General features: G+C 31.8%; 1 protein-coding gene across 1 annotated transcript in view; it reads right to left on the bottom strand.

Annotated features, from left to right (window-relative positions):
- Positions 1–25,905, bottom strand: part of LOC139513016 (MAM and LDL-receptor class A domain-containing protein 1-like) — a 54,766-nt gene that overhangs the window by 7,941 nt on the left and 20,920 nt on the right. Inside the window, exons 9-23 of the mRNA XM_071301077.1 lie at positions 24,488–24,682; positions 21,945–22,071; positions 21,337–21,453; positions 20,316–20,425; positions 19,713–19,831; positions 19,227–19,372; positions 16,837–16,950; positions 15,731–15,822; positions 14,262–14,415; positions 12,621–12,805; positions 10,882–10,963; positions 7,988–8,962; positions 7,438–7,520; positions 4,495–4,624; positions 1,131–1,315 (exon numbers count right to left, since the gene is read on the bottom strand). Of these exons, the coding sequence (XP_071157178.1) occupies positions 1,131–1,315; positions 4,495–4,624; positions 7,438–7,520; positions 7,988–8,962; positions 10,882–10,963; positions 12,621–12,805; positions 14,262–14,415; positions 15,731–15,822; positions 16,837–16,950; positions 19,227–19,372; positions 19,713–19,831; positions 20,316–20,425; positions 21,337–21,453; positions 21,945–22,071; positions 24,488–24,682 (2,814 nt within the window). The remainder of the gene's footprint in view (positions 1–1,130; positions 1,316–4,494; positions 4,625–7,437; positions 7,521–7,987; positions 8,963–10,881; positions 10,964–12,620; positions 12,806–14,261; positions 14,416–15,730; positions 15,823–16,836; positions 16,951–19,226; positions 19,373–19,712; positions 19,832–20,315; positions 20,426–21,336; positions 21,454–21,944; positions 22,072–24,487; positions 24,683–25,905) is intronic.

Raw genomic sequence — 25,905 nt, 5'->3', positions numbered from 1 at the left:
TTCTAATCAATCAAAGACCAGATAATAGAAATTCTGATAAACAAACGTGAAAATCTACAACATAGAACTTAACATTCATTGTGGTATACGAAACAACATATAACAGCTCATTTAAGATCAATGTGTGAACGATTAGAAAGTCACCACATGAAAAATCTTGCAGCTGCTTGTCCGTCTGTTCAGCAAACGTATTCCCTACTTAGAACCTGAATCTTCGGTCAGGAGGGATTTCTATGTCAGAAGCCTTAGAAAAAAATTTCAAGCCCGAACTGACTTTAAAATATTGCCATTGACGAGTTTTATGTTTTATGACAGTGTATTATAAAGATGTTTTGAATTTTGTGCGTCATCAACTCTTTGTAAACTATATCCTAGTTGAGATTCTACTTCCACCTCCCGTGGTGAGCAAGTTTTACAGATTAAATATATAGAACAGAAGAGGTACTCCTTCATCATTCTTATTTTTGTCTCTCGTTAAAATGTCCAATGCTTATTTTCTATTTTCTCTTAGATATTCGATACTTTGACACTCGAATTCTTTTTTTAATTTCTCAAATATTCTTTCATTTCGCTCAAATGTCCATTGCTGCAAATAAGATACCGAAGGAACAAACCAATTAATATCAAATAACAACAAACAACGGCAGTGCCACAAGTTACAATCATTATGATGCCATCGATATGCAATATATATAGAGCCTCACTACTAAGAACCCCACTGGGTGATTGTGCATTAATTTGGGACAAACATTTGATTGAGATTAAGTTCTATTATTTTTAGTACATTTTCTATAATATAATGATTGAGTTATTGAAAATTCATAGTTTATTTATATTACAATCAGAATAATCACTTTGGGAAAAATATTTAAAACATTTATAGTCCCAATTTATTCTACCACTGACAGTCCAATCAAAATGAATCAGTTTCTCCCTCTAACATTTGATTCTTGATAGCAATGTTCGAAGTCCAGTGTCAACGATAACGTTTTATTCAAGGTCATTGCATAAAATAATAAGCCCACACAATCTCAGTGAAATTTTACAAACGGACAAATGAATGCATATTTAACGTTTACTCTGGTAGGAAAAAATTACAGGAAGAACTGATATCCTGGTTATATACTTACAACAATGCCTGACTGTATATTACCAGTTATATCCACGCTAGCTTCTATCCATTGATTTCCTTGATTTCCTGACCGAGTCCAAGGTTTGGACCAATATCCCGAGTTGCTTGTTTGTGAGTACACTGCTAGATATCCGATATCTTGACCATACATGTGATAATAAAATCTGAGGCAATAACAATCGGCTGAAATGATCACAATAATCATTCGACAAGTGAGATATGTAATTCATTATCAAAACAATTGAAATATGAAGGTTATACAAATGAACAGGGAAATTAAAGAACCCTTTGAGAATAACTGACATATCCTACGCCCATACATTGTCACTGGGAAAACAAAATCTCACCATATTATTAAGTTCGAAGACACTCAACTTCTAAAAGGTTCAAATGGTTCTAATTTCTTGTGAATATGCTCATCTGCATATTATGTGCTGATTGACTACAACGTTTCAATTTGTTGTTTAAAAGTTTTTAAAAACTAGTCATTTCTATAGGTATGCATTATATTTAACAAAAAAATCAGAATGAATTGTTGCAAAAATCATAACTGTCCTAACTATGGCTGTTGGTAATATTAAAGTATACATTAAAATTGAATACATGTAAAATGTGTAAGACAAAATGATAAGACAATGGCTTATCTTTCCTATACGGCATAAACAAATGTCAATTGTTAATAAAACATAAATATTATTGCATTTTTATATAGTAAAACCTCTATCTCTTCAGTAATTACAATGGCACAAAGTATTACCATTGACAACACCGTTCAATTATGATTTAAATAAAGTTCTAACATGAAACAAAGATAACTAAGCAACATAAAAATAAAAAAACAAAGTCCCAAATTATATAAAATAATATTAATAAATAAAAATATCAATAGTGTCACTAAATAGTGTCATTGCTGTTACCAGCATGCACGAGTTTGTGTGAAACATTGGTATAGGTAATACGTTAAAGTGTTAAAAGAAGTATTGTATTGTATAAATAATATGATATATCAGTTGTTTAACATAAAAAAAAACATACAATACTAGCATATTGTCATGATATATTCAATGGTGGTACTAAACTGGTCAATGATATTACTTTATCAAAGTAGTCTCACCATTGACAGTAACACTAATGACGTACAGGTGTATTTTTGATTATGATAAGTGCTCTATTGACCTATTTTACATGTTTTAAGTGTGCATGTTTCTACAACCATTTTTTTTCGTAAATCAAAGTTTAGGAAATCTTTCGGAACATAATTTTTCATAAGGATACACCGTGGATACTAATTTCATTGATGATATATCTTAATTACTTATAAAGATTTTTCACTTATTTCCAACATAGTTTTTTTGGTCGTCTATATTTCATGGTTACAGGTAAAATTCCTAGGGGAGAAACTATTGTACATTATACAATCAATTTGTTTTCTTGTTCACCAGTGGCTTATTTTTGTTGAAACGTTTTATTATAATAGACATAAGAAGATGAGGTATGAATGCCAATGAGACAACTCTCTTTCAAATCCCAATTTGTAAAAGTAAACCATTATAGGTCAAAGTACGGTCTTCAACACGGAGCCTTAGCTCACACCGAACAGCAAGCTATAAAGGGGCTCCAAAATGACGTGTAAAATCACAGAACAGATAGCAGATGACAATCATGCTGTTACAATAGATAAGCCACATTAGGGTCAAAGTTGAAAAATCGAAAAAATTCCAACTGCATCGAAAATAAAGAGATAGGGTATCTTATAATTTCAAATCGACAGCTTTATATAAATGATATTGAGAATGAAAATTGGGAATATGTTATAGTGACAACAACACGACCGAAGAGCAAATAATGGATGTAGGCCATCAATGAATCTTCAACACAGCGAAAAAAATCCTATCGCTCCTATACACTCCATTATCTTCCATATTATTGGAGCATAAACCTGAAGCACGAGGATGCATTATATTGTCTTCACAAGACACTAAAGACAACATGAAAGCTGGTTACAAGAAAACAATAGTGCAGTTGAATACTAATAACAAAAATACTTACGTAATTTAATGTAAAAAGTAAAATCACAAAAATACTGAACTTAAAAGAAAATCAATTCGGAAAGTTCATAATCACATGGCAAAATCCAATAACAAAACACATCAAAAACGAATGGACAAGATCTGTCATATCCCTGAATTAGTAACAGGCATTTTCAAATGTAGAAAATGGAGGATTAAACCTGGTTTTATAGCGTTAACCTTCTCACTTTGATGACAGTCTCGTCAAAGTCCGTTATATTTACAATGAAGCGTGAACTAAACAGAAACAATAAATAAAATAGTCAAAATATGGGTACAGCAGTCATCATCGTGTAACAATTATCAAAGGAACAATTTAACTGAACACAAAAACTACTTTCTACAAACACATTCATTGATTTGCGTGTCTGACGTCAGAAAATGTTATACGTCACATATATTTGTCGTTAAATGTACATACAAACAATTTTAAAATTTCACATAGGCAATGTTAGGAAATTTCAAAAATAGACCGAGACTTAAAATAGTGCATTTATTTGGGACAAACTTTTGATTGAAATGATGTTCTAATATTTTTTGTACATTTTTCTATAATATATTGATGAATTTATTGAAAATTGCTAGTTTATTTATATAATAATCAGAATAATCACTTTGGGAAAAAATATTTCTAGCATATATAGTCCCAATATTTTCTAACACTGACAGTCCAATCAAAATGAATCAGTTTCTCCCTCTAACATTTGATTCTTGATAGCAATGTTCGAAGTCCAGTGTCAACGATAACGTTTTATTCAAGGTCAGTTCATAAAATAATAAGCCCACACAATCTCAGTGAAACTTTACAAACGGACAAATGAATGCATATTTAAAGTTTACTCTGGTAGGAAAAATTGAAGGAATAACTGATTTCCGGACCGAGTCCAAAGATTATATAGAATCCACAAATACTTAATTCCACAACGTGATTGAAGGATTTTGACGTTTGTGGTTCAACGTATTTAGTAATTCATAATAGAAATATCTCAAAATGACATAAAATAGAACAATATCATACTAACGGGATCTTTTAAAGTACAGAGTCACGTTGTAAGAACCAAAAAAATACAAAACGTCGCATATATAAAACACACCAGCAAAAAATGAAAGACAATACAAACACTTTGACGGGATGTATAAGTACCGAGCCACGTTAAATGAATATCACATAAAACAATCCAACAGTAAAAGTAATATTAATAATAGAACGAAGACAAATGCAAAAACAATAAAACACGTTGTTAAGATATAGTAAGGTTTTAACATATATAAGTGAATGTCTTTAATACTTACAGAACAGGTCAGTATTCTTTGAGCTCAAAATGGCCACAAAGCCCTGTCCTTGACCATTTACCTCAATATAGGCATATTGGTTACCACTGTGTGCAGCCGAAGGACCAGTGTTTGTGGTAGGTGTTGATCCCTGTATTGCAATGACATTTATAATATGAAAAATAAAATTGTGTTTGTTGTCATGTTTTACAGTTCCTTCTTTGGTGTGTCGTCACACGATTGTTTGTACAACACAATAAAACATTTCAGCGACTGATATAATACAAAACTCTGTTCGTCATAAGAAAACATTTTATTGATTACAACACCACACTACTTTGTTCGAAAAGAAAATATTTTAGTGAGTACTATACCACAATACTTTTTTCGTCATATGAAAACATTTCATTGATTACTATACCACAATTCTTTGTTCGAAAAGAAAATATTTTTAGTGAGTACCATACCACAATACTTTGTTCGTCATAAGAAAACATTTCATTGATTACTATACCACAATTCTTTGTTCGAAAAGAAAATATTTTAGTGAGTACTATACCACAATACTTTGTTCGTTACAAGAAAACATTGCATTGATTGCTATAACAAAATACTTGTGTTCGACACAAGAATGTATTTAAGTTATGGCTTAATAGAAATACTTTCTGTATTATCTGATTTCGATACCAACTTATAAGCACTTTTCGATATTACGTCTCATATTGAGAGTTTAGTTTTGTTTTCAATGTATGCCATAAGCTGTACACGACAATAAGTTGTCTTATAGAAGAATATTAAGCTATAGCTGACAATTGGATTGAGACAGAGAGTACGTGCATGAGACAAAAAACATGATTGTTAATTTTTTGGATATGAATTTGAACTTGCTGAAAAATGTTTTAACGATTTCTTTTTTTAACATCATAATCAAACTTACCAACTTTTTTTAATATCAACTCAAATTTACACATTTAACAATTTTAGTTCAAATGTATATTTTTTTATTTGTTTGTTGTTTCGTTGGATTGCTGCCTCGTCGTCATGATTAACACCGTATATTTTCGACTATTCTTATTAACCGTAATCTGAGAAAGGACGTTATTTCTTTTAAAAGAAAAAAAATAAACTAGATGTGTCAAAGCGACACGAATGGCCCCGTCTCAAAAAGTTGGAAAATCTGCATTTTCAATAACACATGTGGACACAAACATGATGGTGGTCTCACATATCAAAAATCAGCTCGAAATCTGGAGGCGTATAGAAAAAATGTCCGTATAACTGTGATTTTCAAAAAATTAACATAGTCCAAAGCCTGTAATTTTCGGCAAAAGTTAGCGGAGTGGAATAAAACTTAAACTTGATCTGTAACTCATCATGAGTAACTCACATATAAAAAAATAGCCCAATATCTGAAAGCGTTTAGAAAAAAGTCTGTTTACCTGTGATGTTCAACAATTTAACAATGTCCGTAGCCCGTAATTTCGGCAAAAATTAGCTGAGCGTAACAAAACTTAAACTTGATTTGTAACACATCTTGGTTAACTCACATGCAATAAAATCATCCTAATATCTGAAAGCGTTTAGAAAAAATCCGTATAACTATGATTTTCAACAATTTAAGAAAGTCCTTAGCCCGTAATTTCGGCAAAAAATAGCCGAGCGTAACAAAACTTAAACTTGGTCTGTAACACATCTTGGTTAACTCATATGCCAGAAGTCATTCCAACATCTGAAAGCGTTTAACAAAAAAAGTCCGTTTAATCGGGATTTTCAACAATTTGACAAGTCCATAGCCCGTTATTTCGGCAAAAATTAGCGGAGCGGAACGAAACTTAAACTTGATCTGTAACTCATCATGGTTAACTCACAAACCAAAAAGCATCCCAATATCTGAAGGCGTTTAGAAAAAAACTCCGTATATGGGTTTGTTGCGGAATGACGGAATGACGGAATTACGGAATTTCGGAATTACAAGGGTAAAACTATATGGCACCGACAACCGGGGCCATACAAAATACTTATCAAAAGATAAGTCTCATTGAAACTCTTTTATGTAGGATTCTTATCACTTTTTATAACATGTTGGACAAGAATAATATAAGCCGATGATGTTATTGTATTACATTCAATTAATCCCTGAATTTGTATTTTCTAAGAATGAGCCGCCGTGGTGTAGTGGTTAGTGCATCGGACTACTAACACAAAGGTTCCTGGTTCGATTTCCGTCTGGGATGAAAATTTCATTGACTGATTTTTCGGCGCTCCCTTGACACCATTTGCGAGTATGTTTCTTGAGGAAACGATGATAGTCCGTCGGAGGGGGACGATAAATGGCTGACCCGTGTTAAGAGAGAGCCATATCTCTTGCACGTTAAAGACACCCTTGTAAATTTCGAAAAAGAACAGGCTAATGCCGCTACAGGGCAGCACTCGCACCCGCAAAGTGGAAAGGGATTAATATAAGTTGTAAAACTTGTTTCCCAATGCACAATAATTAAATATGTTTAAACTAAGAAATAAACTAAGAATGTCCAATTTCAGTAAAAATTAGCAGTTTTTGTACATTAATGACACAATGACGATCACAAATCTAATAGCAGAACGATGTGATATAAAAAAGGAATAACTGTAATATATCTTTCTGTCTATGAAAAAATAACATAAAAACTGTGGTGCACACTGAATAACCCGCGTAGCATGTTAATTAAGGTGTGCACCACATTTTTTATGTTATTCGAATAGACAAATAAAACGTTAAAGCTATTTCTTATAATTTAATTCTTAATTCCATTTTAAACCAGAGTAAACCATGCAAAAAAGTTGATGACGTTATGGTCACATGACTAAATTATGTCAATGAGTTGATAAACAAAAAAAAACGTCAGCCAATCAGAAGACGCAGTACATCAAAAATTAAATTACAAGTAGAGAAATATTCATTATTTGCTTCTAAACAAAACTTACGGATTCTAAAGTCCAGTTGAAGTCGTCGCCATTAGTATTTTTGAATGCACATGTTTGTCCTTGTTCAAATCCACATTCAATAACTGAAGAGAAAAAAAGCAGACATACAGTCTGTGTATATTTTTTTTTCGTGAAACCCCTCCCCTTCCCAGTATTTGATCTACTATATGACACCGAATGCTTAGCTCAATCAATAAGATACTTTTTGACCCGTGCTTTTAATATTTCCTGCTTTTAAAATATTGAGTTCAGAGTCAATTATTATGAATAGAAAGCAGATGAGATCAACTCGTTGATACAATTCCTTTTTTTTTTTAAATCGAGCTAGTCATAATCTCCCAGCAAAGATTCATGTATTCTAGTTAACCTAGTATTAGCTGAATATAAAATACTCCGAAAAAGAAAAAAAAGGATGCATACACTATATGTAAAAAATCCTTCAAAATGTCTCATGAGATGATTGAGAAGAGGCATACAAGAATATCATAAAATGATAAGTAAAATAATAAAACACTACATTCACATTTCCGTCGATGCCACTTCATTATACCTTTGTCACATGGATCTTCTGTCGTTGTGGCAGGAGTAGTTGTTGTGGTCGGAGAAGTTGTTCTGCCACGTGTAGTTGTTGTGGTAGGAGAAGTTGTTGTGGTCGGAGAAGTTGTTGTGGTCGGTGTAGTTGTTGTGGTCGGAGTAGTTGTTGTGGTCGGAGTAGTTGTTGTGGTTGAAGTAGTTGTTGTGGCCGGAGTTGTTGTTGTAGTCGAAGTAGTAGTGGTCGGAGTAGTCGTTGTGGTCGGAGTAGTTGTTGTGGTCGGAGTAGTTGTTGTGGTAGGAGTAGTTGTTGTGGTCGGAGTAGTTGTTGTGGTCGGAGAAGTTGTTGTGGTCGGTGTAGTTGTTGTGGTCGGAGTAGTTGTTGTGGTCGGAGTAGTTGTTGTGGTTGAAGTAGTTGTTGTGGCCGGAGTTGTTGTTGTAGTCGGAGTAGTAGTGGTCGGAGTAGTCGTTGTGGTCGGAGTAGTTGTTGTGGTCGGAGTAGTTGTTGTGGTAGGAGTAGTTGTTGTGGTCGGAGTAGTTGTTGTAGTCGTAGTGGTTGTGATCAGAGTAGTTGTTGTGGTCGGAGAAGTTGTTGTGGTCGGAGTGCTTGTTGTGGTTGGAGTAGTTTTTGTGGCCGGAGTTGTTGTTGTAGTCGGAGTAGTTGTGGTCGGAGTGGTTGTTGTGGTCGGAGAAGTTGTTGTGACCGGAGTTGTTGTTGTAGTCGGAGTAGTAGTGGTCGGAGTAGTCGTTGTGGTCGGAGTAGTTGTTGTGGTCGGAGTAGTTGTTGTGGTAGGAGTAGTTGTTGTGGTCGGAGAAGTTGTTGTGCTCGGTGTTGTTGTTGTGGTCGGAGTAGTTGTTGTAGTTGTGATCGGAGTAGTTGTTGTGGTCGGAGTAGTTGTTGTTGTTGGAGTAGCTGTTGTGGTCGCAGGGGTTGTTGTGGTCGAAGTAGCTGTTGTAGTTAGTTTAGTTGGAGCAGGTGTTGACAAAGGACTTGCTGTAAAATTCACATACATTGAAGTGAGAATAGAAATATTATTTTTTTCAAAATAAAATCAGATCAATGACGTAAAAATAAAGCACAAATAAGCAAAAGTAATGAAAATTTCCTCTTTTTTTTTGCATCTATTTTATGAGTTTTGAACAGCGGTATACTACTGTTGCCTTTATTTAGGAAAATTGCCATCACAGACCATAACCTATGTATGTTGTCCACTTACAATTACGGTCATACTAGTTTATTGATAGATTTTGTCCTTCTGGTCTTTTCTTCTGTTTAAAATATCTATCTATCTTTTATAGCTTTCGAAATGAAAATTGCCCTTTTTTAAAATTCGAAGTTACTGCCTTCCTTATAGTTTTTGAGATAGAACTCACAATTTTCTTTTTAAATAAAAATCGGAATCATTCTTCGTTAACTCTACACGTAGTCGTATGAAAGTATTGTAGATCTCATGATTGTGAACAGTTTTTGTATTATAAGCCATGTTTGCCATGCTTGTTTGCAAGCGTTGTCATCAGACACATTTTCTTCGAATCTAAATACCCAGTGATCTTTGTTAAATTTGATGCAGTATTTTAAGAGGAGATGATTTTTTATAAATTGAACAGATGACAAACGGTGATTTATGAAAAGTGTTGACGAAAGCTCACGCTGGCTCCTCGATTAAGGGGAGCTACAAATATAAAAAAGCAGGTAAAAATCATTTTTCCTTAAAAAAAACATTCTTTTTAACATGAACTAGCATTCTGAATGTATATCACATGCAGTACAATGCCACTTTGTCGACAGACATCGATGATGGGATATGTTGGAACATAACAGGAAGATATTGCATTCAATTGTGCGGAAGGTATAGACTGAACTTTTATGTCAAAGGTAAAAAAATGTCGCCAATACAGTTGAGATATTAAATACAAGTGTGGGTTACAGATGTCTTTTAATAGTTTACAATTTTTTTTAGACTAACAATTTAAAGATTGAAACGTTTCAAAGAAAGTGTTAAAACATTTCAAAGACATCATATATAATGTCAAAGGACCACAAAGTCTGTAGAAGTAGATCAACTAGAAAGAAACTTACAAACTAATTAAAGGTATATTTAACAAATATCCAATTTGTATAATGAAGCTTTTCATAGCAAATACGGAAGCATATATATATACATATCTCGAAACAATTATCTAGGTCAAACTAAAACGAGTAAATTAACATGATAATGCCATTTCAGGCATAATACCAATTTTGCCAGCCTTTAATGTGTCATGTCCTATATATCATTTACTATTCATTTACCTCTAAATACAATACAACTGAGATATTTCAAATGAGGTTTAATCTAGATTCGGTTATTGTGCATTCCCTCTAGCTTTGTTTGATATATGCGACTTTTTTCCTGATTTATATACTCCAGATGAGCTTTAAAAATGATATGGTCAGAGACCATAATTATTTCTTAGTGCATTTCTTTTAGACCATAAATGAAAATTAAAAAAATCTAACTTGTGCTTTCTCCATGATATTTTTAAAGTACTACTTTTAGGACAAATTATATCAATTTTTATAGAAAACTTCATCAGCTCTAACTCAAAATATTGACAATTTTATGTTTGAAGGTCTTGAAATCTTTTGACAGCTTCCGAAATGCTATTTTTCACATTTGTTAACTAGACCAAATCACTACTTGACTTTTAAATTCATGACCCAAATTATATAACAGTGTAATTTCATCCCCCTTCTTGCTATTTGAAGCATAAAACATGAAAAATAAATTTGGAAGGGGTATAACAAATGGCAAATAACACACTGTCCACAGTAGGGACTATATTTGTGGTGAATGAAAATCAAAGGACAATAACTGTGTACTCAAACCTAATAAAGTTGGATCATTTTTCTAATAACGAGTTCATACTAACCACAGGTACCAGGAACCAAGAATATACCATCTAGACCCATCTCTACCATATACTCAGTCCCTATGGTTCCGTTAATTGTAATCTGTAAGGAATAATAATTCTGTCAAATGTTTTTACTATTAAGTCTTTAAGCACAAGAAAGAAAGGCAAAACCTCTAATGGCATCCAGAAATTAGAAAATTCAAGGAACTTGAATTGCCACTTTCAGCAAGCAATATGCAACATTAAAATCGTGAACAGCATTTGCATATTGTTATCGCTAAGAGATTGTTACAAGGTCTGATCCTCTCAGAACGTGTTTATAAAATTTGTGAACACACAGCTTTGGACATTTAATAGACACTATGAGGACATATTGATTATTTGCAGATATGTTCGAACGGATCATATGTTGCTGTCTAAAGTCCAACTGTTTCTTTTGAAATAATTAACTCTTTCGAAAGTGGATACACTAGTCTTTTAATAGATGAAAGCTAAGGTTGAAGGGGTCAATTGGTGACGGTGTTCCTTTCTTTTATTAGTGTAAATCTTATCTTCCTTCCTTATAACATAGGTATTTAGATGATGCCACAAATGTATCATTACTGTCAAGTATGCGAACAGTCAGAATTATACGTCAACTAGATTGATGCTTATGCTGTGTGTTAGCATACAAATTGTTAAACTTAACGAACTATAGCACAAACTCTTTCATAATTGAAATTAAAAAAAAAGGGATGTGCCCATTGTACATGAATGCCCCATCCGCACGAACGGACGAACGGACGAACGAACGGACGCACAGATCAGAAATATAATGTCCATAAATGGGGCATACAAGTATACCAAAACAAACAAACAAAACTAAATATTTCGATAAATACATGTATGCCAAAAATCGATAACGTGTTTTTTTTTTATTATTATCCAGTCTTGTTTATAAGGTTAGTGCATTCCTTCACGAATCTCTGATGACCGTGGGCAATAATGGTGGGATCAGGTTCAGATATGTGTTGGTTTTAGAAAACATATATAGAGTTTACACATTATCTATCAACAATATTTCATGTATTTAAGGTATCTTAATCCACGAAATAAGTGACGAACTAAGCACTGTTCGACTGCATTTGAGGATGTTAACAGTTTTTCTATAAAACCATGCAACTCAAACCTTTGACCAACTTGCTTGCTATGTTTGTTTTGATGTTTGTAAACAACAGGTATATTGTCTGTTTCAGTCTTTTTACTTTATACTGGAATTTGATTTGACAATCAACGTTAACTTCATTACAAGGTTAAGTTTCACATTGTATTTCAACTTTTATTGTTCAATCAAATCACAGTATATATTTAACAGACTATAACTCCACGTATCAATTGTTTGCAAACATCCAGGCAAACATATTCAGAAAGTCTATTAAAGTTTTGTTTTACCATTGCATACGTACGTCTTTATGCGAAAATCCTAGGTCCATGGCCTTTGTTAAAATTCGGCCTCATCTTTCTTCTTTTAATTGTTTTACATTATTATCCCTGAACTATCATATCATACAGTGTAACTTTAATTTGTTCATTAAATAAGGCCGTACGGCGACATTTGGTTATTTTCGACCTTCCTCATCCGCCGATGTTTGTCTCATAGTTGCCCATGGTATATAAAAACATAGGCAGTTATATACCATTTATCTGTATTATCCTGTTTTAAAAGCCATATCAGTAACAGATCTTTGTAATTGAAAGGGAAGTAACATTTTACGTACCTTCAAATTATCAACAGCTGGTATGTCTATTTTTGCTTGTAGCCATTTTGTGCCCTGATCACCCGATCGGGTAAACAATAACGTTTCTCCATTAGTATTATCTGTCATTGTAATCCGTAAAGTCCCCATTTTTGATGTATGATAACTGCGCATGTGATACCAGAATGACAAACATCGCTTGACCTCTATCAAGCAAAAAAAAAAATAAAAAGGTTCATTGAGAGTAATATTGATGGAAATAAATAAAAAGTAAATACTATCCTATCTAATTTATTCCTAAGATTCTTAGAAATATAACACATAAACACACAGGTATTGTTTTAATTTCATTTTATTAGACAAGTTATATAAAAAGTCATCAACACTTATCTTAATAAATAGACTCGTCATAGATTACCGGATTGAAATGTTATACGACAAACGTGCGTTTCGTCTTTCAACGACTGATCATTGAAATTCCATCCAATAAAAGTTATGAAGGCCAAATCAGTACAAAGTTTAAGAGCATTTAGGATACAAGTAACAATTTGTATTCTCTTTTGATTACATAACCACCATCACAAAATACAATATTTAAATTCCTTGTTAGTTTTTGTATCGCAACGAGAACTACCTGAATCCCCGAATCTGTCCAAACTTACTCTTTTCGCATGTTTTGCTATTTCTAATGAGAATAAGTTCATCACTATTTAAAGGTGCTCTATGGAAGACAAACAACACTTAAGGTAGATTCATTGTATACAGCCATCTTGGATTGTACAATCGCAGTACAGAATCAGCCTAGTTTTTTGCGAAAATCTGCAAATCTGGAGACAGATTTGCAATTTAATGGTAAGCCTGTTTATCTATGTAAAGAAAACTTGGTTATTTATTGTATTATGCAAAATATTTAAGCAAATATCATTGTTCTCTTTTGTTTTTTTAAAATCATGTTTTCAAATGAGCCATTTAAGGGGAGATACATCTTTTAGTAAAAACAAAATAAACTGATCTAATAGTTTTTTTTTAAATTTTACTTGTAGCAAGAAAAGTCTTCGGTGGCATCATTTTGTCTTTTTATTTTCTTAAAACATATAATAAAACCGATCTTTTCACAATTTATATTAAAATTCTATCTCACAATTTATTTCATACACATAAATGTCTTTTTTCATGAACAATCTAACCAGATTTGGACAATTTTCAACGACTCATAGCCTGAAAAAAAGCACGGTAACACATTCCCTTATTACATTTTTGAAACAAAAACACAGTAAAATCTTCATTTTGGCAAATGATAGGAAAATTCGGTCTAAAAAATTATATACTTATGATCTACCTTAATCTTATTTAAATACAGAGATGACACCGTCTTTAAAAGATCTTCAGAAAAATCTCTATTCTGATTTTAGTTTATAAAGGATTTGATAAGAAACATTTAAATATTGTCCGTTAATAAATTTTTAAATATATAGGAACTAAGTTTTTTTATACATTGGCTTTTATAAAAATCATGGAATTTATCATGTTTCGTTTTCATTTTAGTCAATACCCTCTTTTTGAATTTTCTTCGTTTTCTTTTACTTATGTTTTTACAAGTATTCTACCTGTCAACTAACAATCAAGCAAAAGAAAAAAAGTCAAAGTATTAAGAGCTCTCACTTGGAAAATTTATTTCTGTAGACATAACTGCATTATCACCCTTTTCCCTTTTTGTTTTGACATACTTTGTATATAAATATACAAATCCTTCTTTTGCACCACCTGGACCAGTAACACCCTCAATTCCACTAACTATATAATTCGTCGATGGACCCTGAAAAAAGTGGAATATTTATAGACTAGGGAACAACCGTCCTCGTGAAAGGAATACAACTACTTTTAACATAGTGAACCCCAACTGCCGTTTCACTAAATTATTCGAAATGTCTGTTTCATAAAGGCAGGTACCTATAAGTAAAACGCAAGTTCTTGAATGGTGCATAAAACGCAATAATCATTATTTTCCAAAACCAAAATAACATTTAAAGAGTGAGCGAATAGAAATTTGTCACAGAACCATGCAGCCGACCACAAAATGAACAATAGCTTCAATATTGACTGTGTAACTCACCATAAAAACTTGCTCATTATGTATGAAAAATTGCAAGGTTTAATAGGCGTCACCTGACTAGTAATAGCTCCGACCTTTGATATGACCGCAGTTGGAAATCAATTGCTCATGAACTTATAATACTAAGTGTGAAATGTCACAGGAAAAAGCGAACATATGCAGCAGTAAGGTTAAGGCGAGCAAATCCTCGTTCTTATAAAGGTTATACGATGGTAAACATACTTTTCAATGATATAAAACTTCACAAAATATAGGAACAATAGCATAGGCAAAACATTGACTACATGCACGTGTATTTTTGTCGGGATCTATATTTCATATCGAAGAAACAAGTTCATCACCTTTCGGAGTTCATGTCAATTGTTAATTAGGTAGCAAACCATCCCATAATTCGCAAGAATTGTTGATATCTTCCTTGTTGGTCGTGTTTCCTAAAACTTTATGTTTAACTTTTCAGAATGTTATAAATTGTGAATCAAATTTGTTGAACGTGAATTCGGCAGTTAATACCACTTTAAAACTGGTTCAATGCACTTTAATTCAAAAAATTAATCAAATAATCCAATCACATAAGTCTTATGTTTAAATTAGATAGATGCAAGAAAATCGTACATAACCTGATCAAGTTAGGGGTCATTTTTTTTAACTGATCTGTGCAAGTCTTATTTAATGTTTTTCAATATATTTTGTATTTCTGGTCTCAATTAGAAATATGAGTCTGGTTTATAACCGTTCAACAATTTTTGACTGCATAAAGTCATGTTTTTTAAACCACGTGCTGTTTGTTGTTCTTTGTATCTTTGTACTTCTATTCTATCGAGGGTATCGGTAATTAGCTGTTGCTATGATCTGTTGTAACAGCTGCTAGTGTTACAAAGTTAAGCTATCATACGATAAACGTATTGTCTATCTTAATTGGGGAATTTTTGATGTAATGTTTTATTGTTTATTAAACGTCAAAGGCTTAAATTAGTATAAATGAACAACATTTATAAACAAAATTGATATGTTTACTCACTGATTTTTTCTCCCAGTTAAAATCATCATCAGTTGATTGAACAAACATACAGTAATGACCAATCTCTGCAGTACACTCGAATATTGAATACACTGTAAAACAAAATAAACATATATATCTAGACCGAAAGATGAAATATGATTTAGAAGATGACATAATTGTAAATTGTTTTAAAACCATGCAGCCAAAAGCATTATATATGTTGTGTTCAAGTTGTAATGTTGTACTAATTATAATTTGTACAGAAATTTTGTACAAGTAATCAGTGTTATATGAACAGTTTAACACAAATAGTTGTTTAGCGCTTTCAAACCGGGTTTAATCCACAGTTTTCTTCATTTGAAAATGCCTGAACCAAGTCAATCAAGCATATGACAGTTTTATCCATTCATTTGATGTTTTATCAATTAATTTTGCCATTTGATTTTATCGTCCATATATTAAACATAAAATAACATATAAAAAATAAATCGAAAATATATAATCTAATTACAATGTAACTACAACATTTAAGAAAAAAGTGACATTTCATTGAATAATATAACGGGTTGTGTTTTACTTTGTAGAAAAGGGGGTTCGTATAAGACATAAACGCTTTCAAGATAACAAAAATGTCATAATATATAATATGGGAAATATCGCTAGTAATTGTCCAGAAATCAATGTATATTTATATACATATATATTATTTTCTGTTACTGTATCTTACATTAATTTGAAGGATCCTTTACTATAGATCTATATAGCTGATCTGTAAAAATAACATCTCCATGCCTTATATATCATGTACTGTAGTACGACGTTAGATTAAAACTGACGTAGAAAGGTAACACCCGGCCACCGAAGCTTCATTTTTATGAAGCCCAGGTGGTCGTGTGGTCTAGCGGGACGGCTACACTGCAGGCAATTTGGTGTCGTGATATCGCAGTAGCATGGGTTCGAATCCCGGCGAGGGAAGAACAAAAAATTTGCGATAGCAAATTTACAGATCTAACATTGTTGGGTTGATGTTTAGACGAGTTATATATATATATATAATTGCAGAAATACGATTATCATGTTTATAATGACTTTGTATAAAATGCAATGGTATCTTTATTCCAAACCTGAGGGTACGTCGCATTTGGTTCCAATAAATCCCTGGATGCATGTACAGGTATAGCTGTTTGAATTCATTGGACTGTAACACGAGCCATGAACACACGGATTATTCTCACATCCTATAAATAATAATAACATTTATAAATATCTTTGATTATTGTAATGAGTGTTAAAAAACCTGACTGCTAGATATTCACATTCAAAAATTGAAACTTTGTTAGATTATCATGCCATTAGTAATTATACCACAAATATTTATCGTTGCATATGTTATTGTTGACGCCGACTGTAAAAATAAATAACCACACATACAAGTCACTTTTAACATACACTGGACTATTCGCACGGAATGCAGTAGGTAGAGTTTACCATTTCATTTATAATCCAATTAAACATGTGTCAACCAAATTGAAAAAAAATATATACAATCAGCATACTTATATTTTACATGCGATAAGCTATTATAAAAGTTAATCTGAGACTTTCCAAAGGGTAGCTGACACACGCATCGTTATATATATATATAATAGAAATCGATGGGACTGTCGTATAAGTGAGAGGTTTACTGCTATAAGACCAAATTCAGTCCACCATTTTTTACATTTAAGAATGGCTGTACCAGGTCAGGAATATGACAGATGTTGTCCATTCCTTTTGATGTGTTTTGTCGTTTGGGTTTACCATTTGATTAGAGATTTTCCGTTTTGAATTTTCTCGGAGTTCAGTATTTTTGTTATTTTAGTTTTTGCAAGAGTTTACGGATGCGGATATATTAAGTGTATTGCGATTATCAGATTCGAATTCATCTGATCTTTTTCGAGAAAATGGTGAGTTAAACCGGCTTCATAGTTTTACATATTAATTGGATTGTAGGTTTTAAGAAAGAGATACACCTACCATAAACTTAAGATGATAGAAATCATTACCGATGCAAAATTTTAAGTGTTAAAGTTTATCAAATCACAAATGCATTAAAAGCTTAGTGAACCGTTGGATCATGCATTTAATGATTACACCAACAATTTGCATTGTAACATTGTTTATTTCTTTTATTTAATGAGTACATTTCAAATATTAATTCATAGACATTAATGTAAATGTATCATTTTATATTCCTTCGCCTTATAGATTTATTTTTACCCCGGTTGTAAATTTATTCAGCAAATTTGTTTCAGCAAGATATATATTACTATAACTTCGCTAGATTTGAGTCTTATATTAAACATGACTTTAACTTATCAGATTTTAAGATTCTTGCTTTATGAGAACATCGTTTAGAAATAAATCGATAACAATTTAGCGCTGATTTGCATTACACTTTCCAACAACTACGAATGTCGATGTAATTAAAATGAGCTTTTTCTAAACAAGTATTTATTTCTACAAACCTCTTGACTAATACTATACGGTTCGACATACGGGATAGAACAACATAAATTTAAGATGGTACCAGCACCTTGACTTAAATTAATTTAGCTGGTTTAATTGTCATGAAATTTGATCAAAATATTTACTTTGACCCTTTAACCAGTAACTTTTTCAGTTAAACAATGGTTGTATACATAGCAGTTTGACAAACACAAATTTTGATCATTGAGAAGCTTGATATTTCCTTTACAATACGACGTGATTAACACGTAGCTGATTTTACAGAGTTATCTCCCTGTAGTGTAAGGTATCACCAAAAATCTTAATTTATTTGAAGTATGTTCTGCATGTTGGGTACATACTGCCAAATGAGAATTATTCCCAAAAGAGTGACAACCATTCACCTGATTTATCATTCAGCATTTTTTTCCGAAAATGCCATACCTTCATGTGAAATGCATCAAACTTACCAAAAGACGAATAGACATATCCGTACGGTGACCTAGAGTTGTTAATATCTGTGTCATTTGGGTCTCTTGTGGACAGTTGTCTCATTGGCAATCATACCACATTTGTTTTATATATATCTTGATTTACTAAGAAGTTGCAAGGCTATACAAACTGCAAAATTAAAAATTGACTGTTTTCAAAGATGCTTACTTTAAAAAAAAAAACATGATAAAAATATAGTTTTTTGGTAGAAGTAATTCAATTTTATATAAAAGAGGGAGAGTCACAGTGCAATTTGAAATAAACAAACCTATCTTCTAAAAAAATGTTTTTTTATAGCGCTACCTGTTCAGGTCATACCTTAACACAATACTAGAAACAATAATACCTTATGAATACTGGCTGTGGCTTTTGGATAATCTTATTATACTATAATACTCATATACAAAATATAATATTTTAAACAATATCATATAAAGACACGAATTGCATTCTTTAAAATAGTAAACAACTTGATGGCAGCTAAACAAAACAACATTACACGATACTTATATATATGTATATACTTTTAACCGACCTGTTCCAATTAATTCTAATGTTATATTGAAACCACGGGAGGCAGCCTTATCACTTCCTACAAAGCTGTTAAATTTGATGATCATTGAATTCATTTCTCCCTCGGAAGTTGTATCCCAGACTTCATGGTCCGTAGTACCGCATCGCCTAAAAAATAAAACACTGTTTATCAGCATAATAAGTTTAGAAATTGTAGTATCATACGTTAAACAATTTGTTTTAAAACTGTCAGGCAATTATTTCAGAAGTAGTTTATATACCTGCAATGATCATGTTTGAAAGGTCAAAACGAAGGTTTATACATAATTTTGCACGTGTATAACATTCTAAACGATAGGTACTTGACTCCGACTGTGTTATGCCTCTTTGTAAGATTCTCTCTGAAAATGTGTAGGTTTGAATATCTTTTTAATTTCACTTTTAATTCAACTATATGAACAATTTTCTTATATGATTATGTTTCCTGCATATATATTACACAACGTACTCTGGACCTTTGTTGGCAAGAAGGTCATAAACCATTTCTATCCAATGATAACAAGCATTGTTGTTATTGCTTATATCCATATCGGTAACAGTTGCTCTTATATGGTTGCCAGGATCACCCTGTAAAATTATTAAGACTTTAAATAAATCATTAACGAAATTATTTGGATTATACTGTGTCTAACTTAACGTTTACATAGGTATAATTAGGTATAATTAGGTAGCAGTAATATGATTGTCAATAAGAAAACTATCCGTCCAAGTCACAATGTATACAAAAAAATTAAAAAAAATATTGGTCAAAGTTCGACCTTCAACATGAAGCCTTGGCCAAACACCAAACAGTCGAAAACCTGGCATTTATAATTTACATTATATAATAGTTGCAATATCTTTTTTTTTAAAGAACCTCTGAAACCAAATTTAACAGTAGATACAATTTATTGATCAAAGGTTATAATCAAGGGAAACAAATATCGCTGTGAAATCTTTACAACTACCTCTCTTAACAGATATTCAATACAATATCCAAATATAAACACAATACTTACCACTGCCTATAAAATATATCATTACAAGATTGAAGTGCTTTAACTATACCTACCTGTATGAACCATTTACAATTCAAACCGGTGTCATAATTCGATGGGTAATTTGGTGAAGTCAAGAAATATGTTTCACCGCCTGCTATCTTAATAGTACCTCCACAGTTGGCTGAAATTAATATCAGTTCATTCATTATTTCATTTCAATAATTCAAAATTACCGCCGTTTCTATCATATACAACAACATTTTCCAAATCATTTAATGATTCATCTTTAATTTATACGTCAATTCAATGAATCTTTACTTTCTCAAGATTCATATTGGAATCTGATATCTCAATGTCATCAAAACCTTTGAATACAATATTTAACTAGGTTGATACCTCTGCTGCTAGACTGTTAGTTATCGGGTGTATCATCAGCTCACTAGTCAGTGTCTGGTTACTGATATGATATAAATAATATATATTTATAAATTATCGTTGATCATCTCAACGAGATTGATTTTCTCGCTTGAGCTGGTACAGCGAAAGTGAGAAAAGCAATCGAGTTGAGATGACCAATGATAATCTGTTTATCGCTATTTTACCTATGACGACGTTGTTAATTTCATGTCAGTTTCGTTAGCAACGTCACGTGGCCTCCTTAGTTTCTAGCGATATTTTTTCCATCTCAAGCGAGAAGCATGATATGAAAATTATCACAAAAAAAGATCAAAGGAAAAATGCACAAAATAGCGATAAATATGTTTACTAAACCCCCACTTTGATAAATTACGATTTACTAAGAAAATAATAATTCCAAATCCATCAAGCAATACTGACTTAAATTTTCTGTGCTTTTCTTTTGATTCCCATTTATTCAGATAGCTTCTAACGTTTCTACTCATCTGTTAATTCCTTGAATTCAATTACATGTGTATTTGTTTTTGAGTGTTCGAGATGATGATAAACGGAGAAAACAACTTCTGAAACAGGAATTATTTAAAGTCTACTAGTATACATGTTAAAATGCAAAAGAAAAACTGTGCAATGCATCACACTACGGTTCAAGACACTATATACTCAGAATTTACATACAACTACTTGGTTTAAGTTGTTGACAAACAGTGCCAGTTAAATCTGGAGGACAAGCACATAAACAATTTTTATCAACAAATCCTCCGTGTTGACAGGTAGGTGGTGAGACACAAGCATCTAAAATAGTTGTACAGATACACATATTATTGGAATAACTTGAAAAATAGACCAGGAGAACTTCATGGTCCTTTTTTTACTAAGATATAAAATAACTGTTTTCAAAAATCCGAAATTAAGATTAATCACAAAAATATCGTTTGAAATATTAACATAAAAGAATACTATCTTTTAAGAAATTATGCCCACAATAAATCTTTAATATTTAAATACCATTGTATCACTATAAACACAACAAATAAGGAATATGTTTGGAAATATTTTTTTTCCATTGGAGATATATATTTATATATATATATATCGTATGTGTTGTTTTATTGTTTTTTGTGTTGTTCTGTTGTTTCGTTGTTTTCTTCTCATAATTGATGTGTTTTTTCGGTGTTAGTTTGAGAGATATTTTATTGTAAAACGACTCATACAGAACACTTAATTAACAATGATATAGGTTTTATCATTCAACATTTAAACAGTATAAATGACGATATTCTTACCAGTACATCCATAAGCCGCAGTAACATCAGCAATATCGTAGAAACTTAGAGTTGTACCAGTTCCTGCAAGAAACTCTTGTCTCCAGTCATGGAATAATAATGTTTTATCTCCATTTATTGAGTATGACTAAAAAGATGATGAAACAAAACTACAAAATATGCTACATTTAAAGAAATAAAAACATATACAACATATTGAAGGATCTAATACGAAATAAAAATATAAAGGCAATAGAAATTAATTATAAAATTATCAACTTAGCACTTTTGTTTTAGGAATAAAGGAAAAAAAATATATTGGATCATTTTAAAAAAGCAACGTGTATGCAATATTTTTAGGGAACAGTAGTCTACCTATGTTTACATCTTGGAAACACGTGAAGTAGACAAATTGACGCTTAAACTAAACATGAAGGAATCTCATAAACTCTTAAAGGGGCGAGACTTGTAACGTCGACACTGTATTCGTCCCCTACTATGTATTCAGTATCTGCAATCTGCCACAAGACTTAAGTTATATGTATCAATAAACAATCATACACAATATGCGATCGATAAAGCTTTGGAGCAGTTTACTGCTGAGATGTGGACGGTTCATTGGAAAATTGATGTCATCACGTTTTTAAAAGGTTTTAGTTTGAAGTTGTCCATATGTGTCAGTTTCAAGAAACGCTCAAAAAATGTAGCAAATCTCTATTTTCGTAAGTATTTTAAATCTCAAATGTTAAATGATATATGAAATGCCAACACTGACTAGACCGCAAGGTATAAATTACAGTTTTAATATTACTGCCAAAATATCGAAATTGTGATTGAAAATTTTCAAAGATGTGTTGTGTTTTATAAAAAAAAAAATCAAATACTACTAGCCCCATCGGAGGATTACATTTAATCATAATATTTTTTAAAGAAACAGCTAATTGCATATACATATAATCACGATTTTTTCATGACATCTTTTACATCGGAACGTTAGAACAATATTAAGTGAGACATCTTGATGACTCGGTTATATATCTTTGTATATAAGGATTTATCTTACCTCCTATATATTTATAAGAACATGATTGGTTAAGAGCAACCGCATGTATACTATGTGTATTCCATACAACACGGCGGTGGGAACAACAGACGATTAAATGGATAATGAACGATTGAAATTAATTCCATACAACACATTTAAAGCTACCAAGTTGGTATTGTTGGATTTTTTTTGATTTTTTTAATAGACCTATGGAAGTTGGATCATAATACTAACAGTGTTGAAGACTTGACAACTTTTATAGGCCATTAGTCTAAATATCACATGTTAAGATAGTCGGTAAGATAAATTCGTTACATAGTGTTCTACGCTCTCACCCCATATGGAATTTACTGACCCCATATCTATCGTATTAGGTCACTAGTGCACTATGTAACTAACATTATTAAACTCTTATTATGTTTTAATATTACAATGTTAATGAAGATTATTTCAAAGTTCAGTTTCAAATACATTTAGTTTGACACAATGTTTTAGGGCGGACAAGGATAAATGTCCACTTTACATCAATTCTGATAAGTGAATAAAAAAAGGACAATTGTCGGATAAATTACGACTTATTTTTTCATACAAACAGCATTTGCAAAAGTTTTCAATATATCTATTGCATAGTTAAGCAGAACAATTATATATCAAGTCGACGACATAAGTGTCTATTCAGTTGGAAATAAAAATACAACGTACGCAAAATATATCAATTGATTTGTTCCTTAATTTTCGTTTCTGTCCATCAATTATGTGCCTCACGAAAAATTTCCCAAAAAATGGGTAACTATTGCATCGAAAAGAGAAAATTGAGTGCAGCTCTATATGTTAGGGCGTGTTTGTATTGAATATTTTGTCTTGAAAACGTATTTGATACATCATCTCACTTCAGATTCTATCATTTTTATATATCAATGCTACAGGTTGACTTTCTAACATCAACCAGTCACAGTACTAAAAAATGAAATATATATGGGTCGAGTGAAATACCTTTCTAATGAATCAAAAACACAGAGAAGGTGTGTTCGAATAGCAAATTTTTACCAATAGTACTTGACGACAGACTTTCAAGTGGATCTTGAAAATGTATATCTTCGAAAAAACTTCATATTTTTGTGTGCTTGAATAAGGTTTTATAGTCTTCAACCACTGAACATTTTTAGTCTGCCCTTCCACAAAGTATTTAATTAAAATGTTTTAAATGTTCATGAATTTTTGAAAATTCCACCTGACAACCGATCAGACATGCTCATTAGCTACTATTCTGCCGATTAAAACACAACTGGCATATAAGGATCGTAATGGTGCGGTGTGGATATTTTTTTGTTTTTTCAAGAGCTCAATTGGCAGCACGTCATACATACGATGGCTTCCATTTTTACGATTGTAAAACTGAAATGGTGTAATGGGGATATAATTTTTACTAGGTAAAATTTATAAATGGAGATGTTTGTTACTGAAACAATTAAACAGACACCCGAAAATAAAAGAAATGATGATTCTTAATAAGACTTACATATATACCATACATTAAATCGGATGCTGGGTCAAATGGAGAAATATCACTTGTTTGTTGTAATATGTAGTTTACATTTTTCGTTCCTTCTTCTATATTATCAAAATCAACAGTCATATATTTGTCTCGGTCCTGTCGAGACATTTCATGGTAAGAACCAACGGCATGTAGCATTTCATGAATAATTACTCCATTCTGTAAAAGTAACAATATAACATGAAATGTCATAGGAAATAAGAACATTATATTAATCATAGTGTCAGAGCTTCTCTTGTTGATTTGTATTTGTATATTTGAATGTTATCAGTTGTTATCTTAATAACAAAAGTTACCGTTTTACTGTGGACAGGCCAGGTAAAACAGACTATACCTTTCCTGGCTAGTCCTTACAGGTCTGCTTAAACTCAAGTAATTTGCATATTAAATATACGAAAGCACCTGTTGCTTTAAGTGTTATCTTTTGACTGACGTTTGATCTAGCTGCCAACTTTTTTTCTGTAAATAAATTCAATAAGCTGAGAATATACATTTGCCAGTGTAGTTTTTTTTAAAATTCTTTTTTCAGTTATAGTTATATTTTGATCAAAATCTATAATTGCAGGGAATCCCTCTAAAAATTGAAAACAAAATAAAATCAAAATTGAAGTTATGCTTATTTCTGCGTGGAATGCAATAAGATCTTAATTCTTTAAAGACCATATTACCCTTTTTTTCTAAAACCTATTCATACTTCGTCTTTTATTTCTATTTTTGAGTATCATTTCAATCATTAAAAAGATTTTCATTTGAGTTGAAATTGTAAACTATATGTAGTGCTTTGAAGAGGACAAATTATAATATTTGAATGTCCCTTTGGCATCTTATGCCTTTTTCTAATATAAGAACAATTATATTCGTTGATGTAAATGATATTATTTGGAATGAGAATAACAATGAAAATTAAAAACCAATTGTTCAGAGAACCATTGATGGTCTTTCCACCAGTAAGGATCTTTTTTATATGAAAATATTAAAATTCGGTTTTAAATGTCAATTTTAGCGTCAAATGACAGCTTATTGGACGCTGATTCCAAAAATATATGGTTTCTATACAAAAAGATATACATAAGGGAGATCATGTTTTACTTCCGGTTTAAAAGATGTTATTTCCGGTATGTTTTGATAGTTTACTTGACACTGATTCCAAAAATGGATGGTTCTATATACTTTTACATGAAATTAGTACAAAAAATGGCTACTTCCGGTTTACAAAAGGTCATTTCCGGTTGTCTTTTTCAAGGTCACATAGCTTGAAACCTTTTGCCAAAAGTCCCATGGCTTTACCATGTATATATAAGAGGAAAAAGCAAAGGTCAAAATCTAGAACGTTAAATTTACCTATGACCTTGAGCTCAATTTCAAGGTCATCAACCAAGGAC

This window comes from Mytilus edulis, chromosome 2, assembly GCF_963676685.1.
Source record: "Mytilus edulis chromosome 2, xbMytEdul2.2, whole genome shotgun sequence".
Taxonomy (NCBI): domain Eukaryota; kingdom Metazoa; phylum Mollusca; class Bivalvia; order Mytilida; family Mytilidae; genus Mytilus; species Mytilus edulis.
The sequence above is the reverse complement of the archived record's forward strand: the minus strand, read 5'-3'. Positions and strand labels throughout refer to the sequence as shown.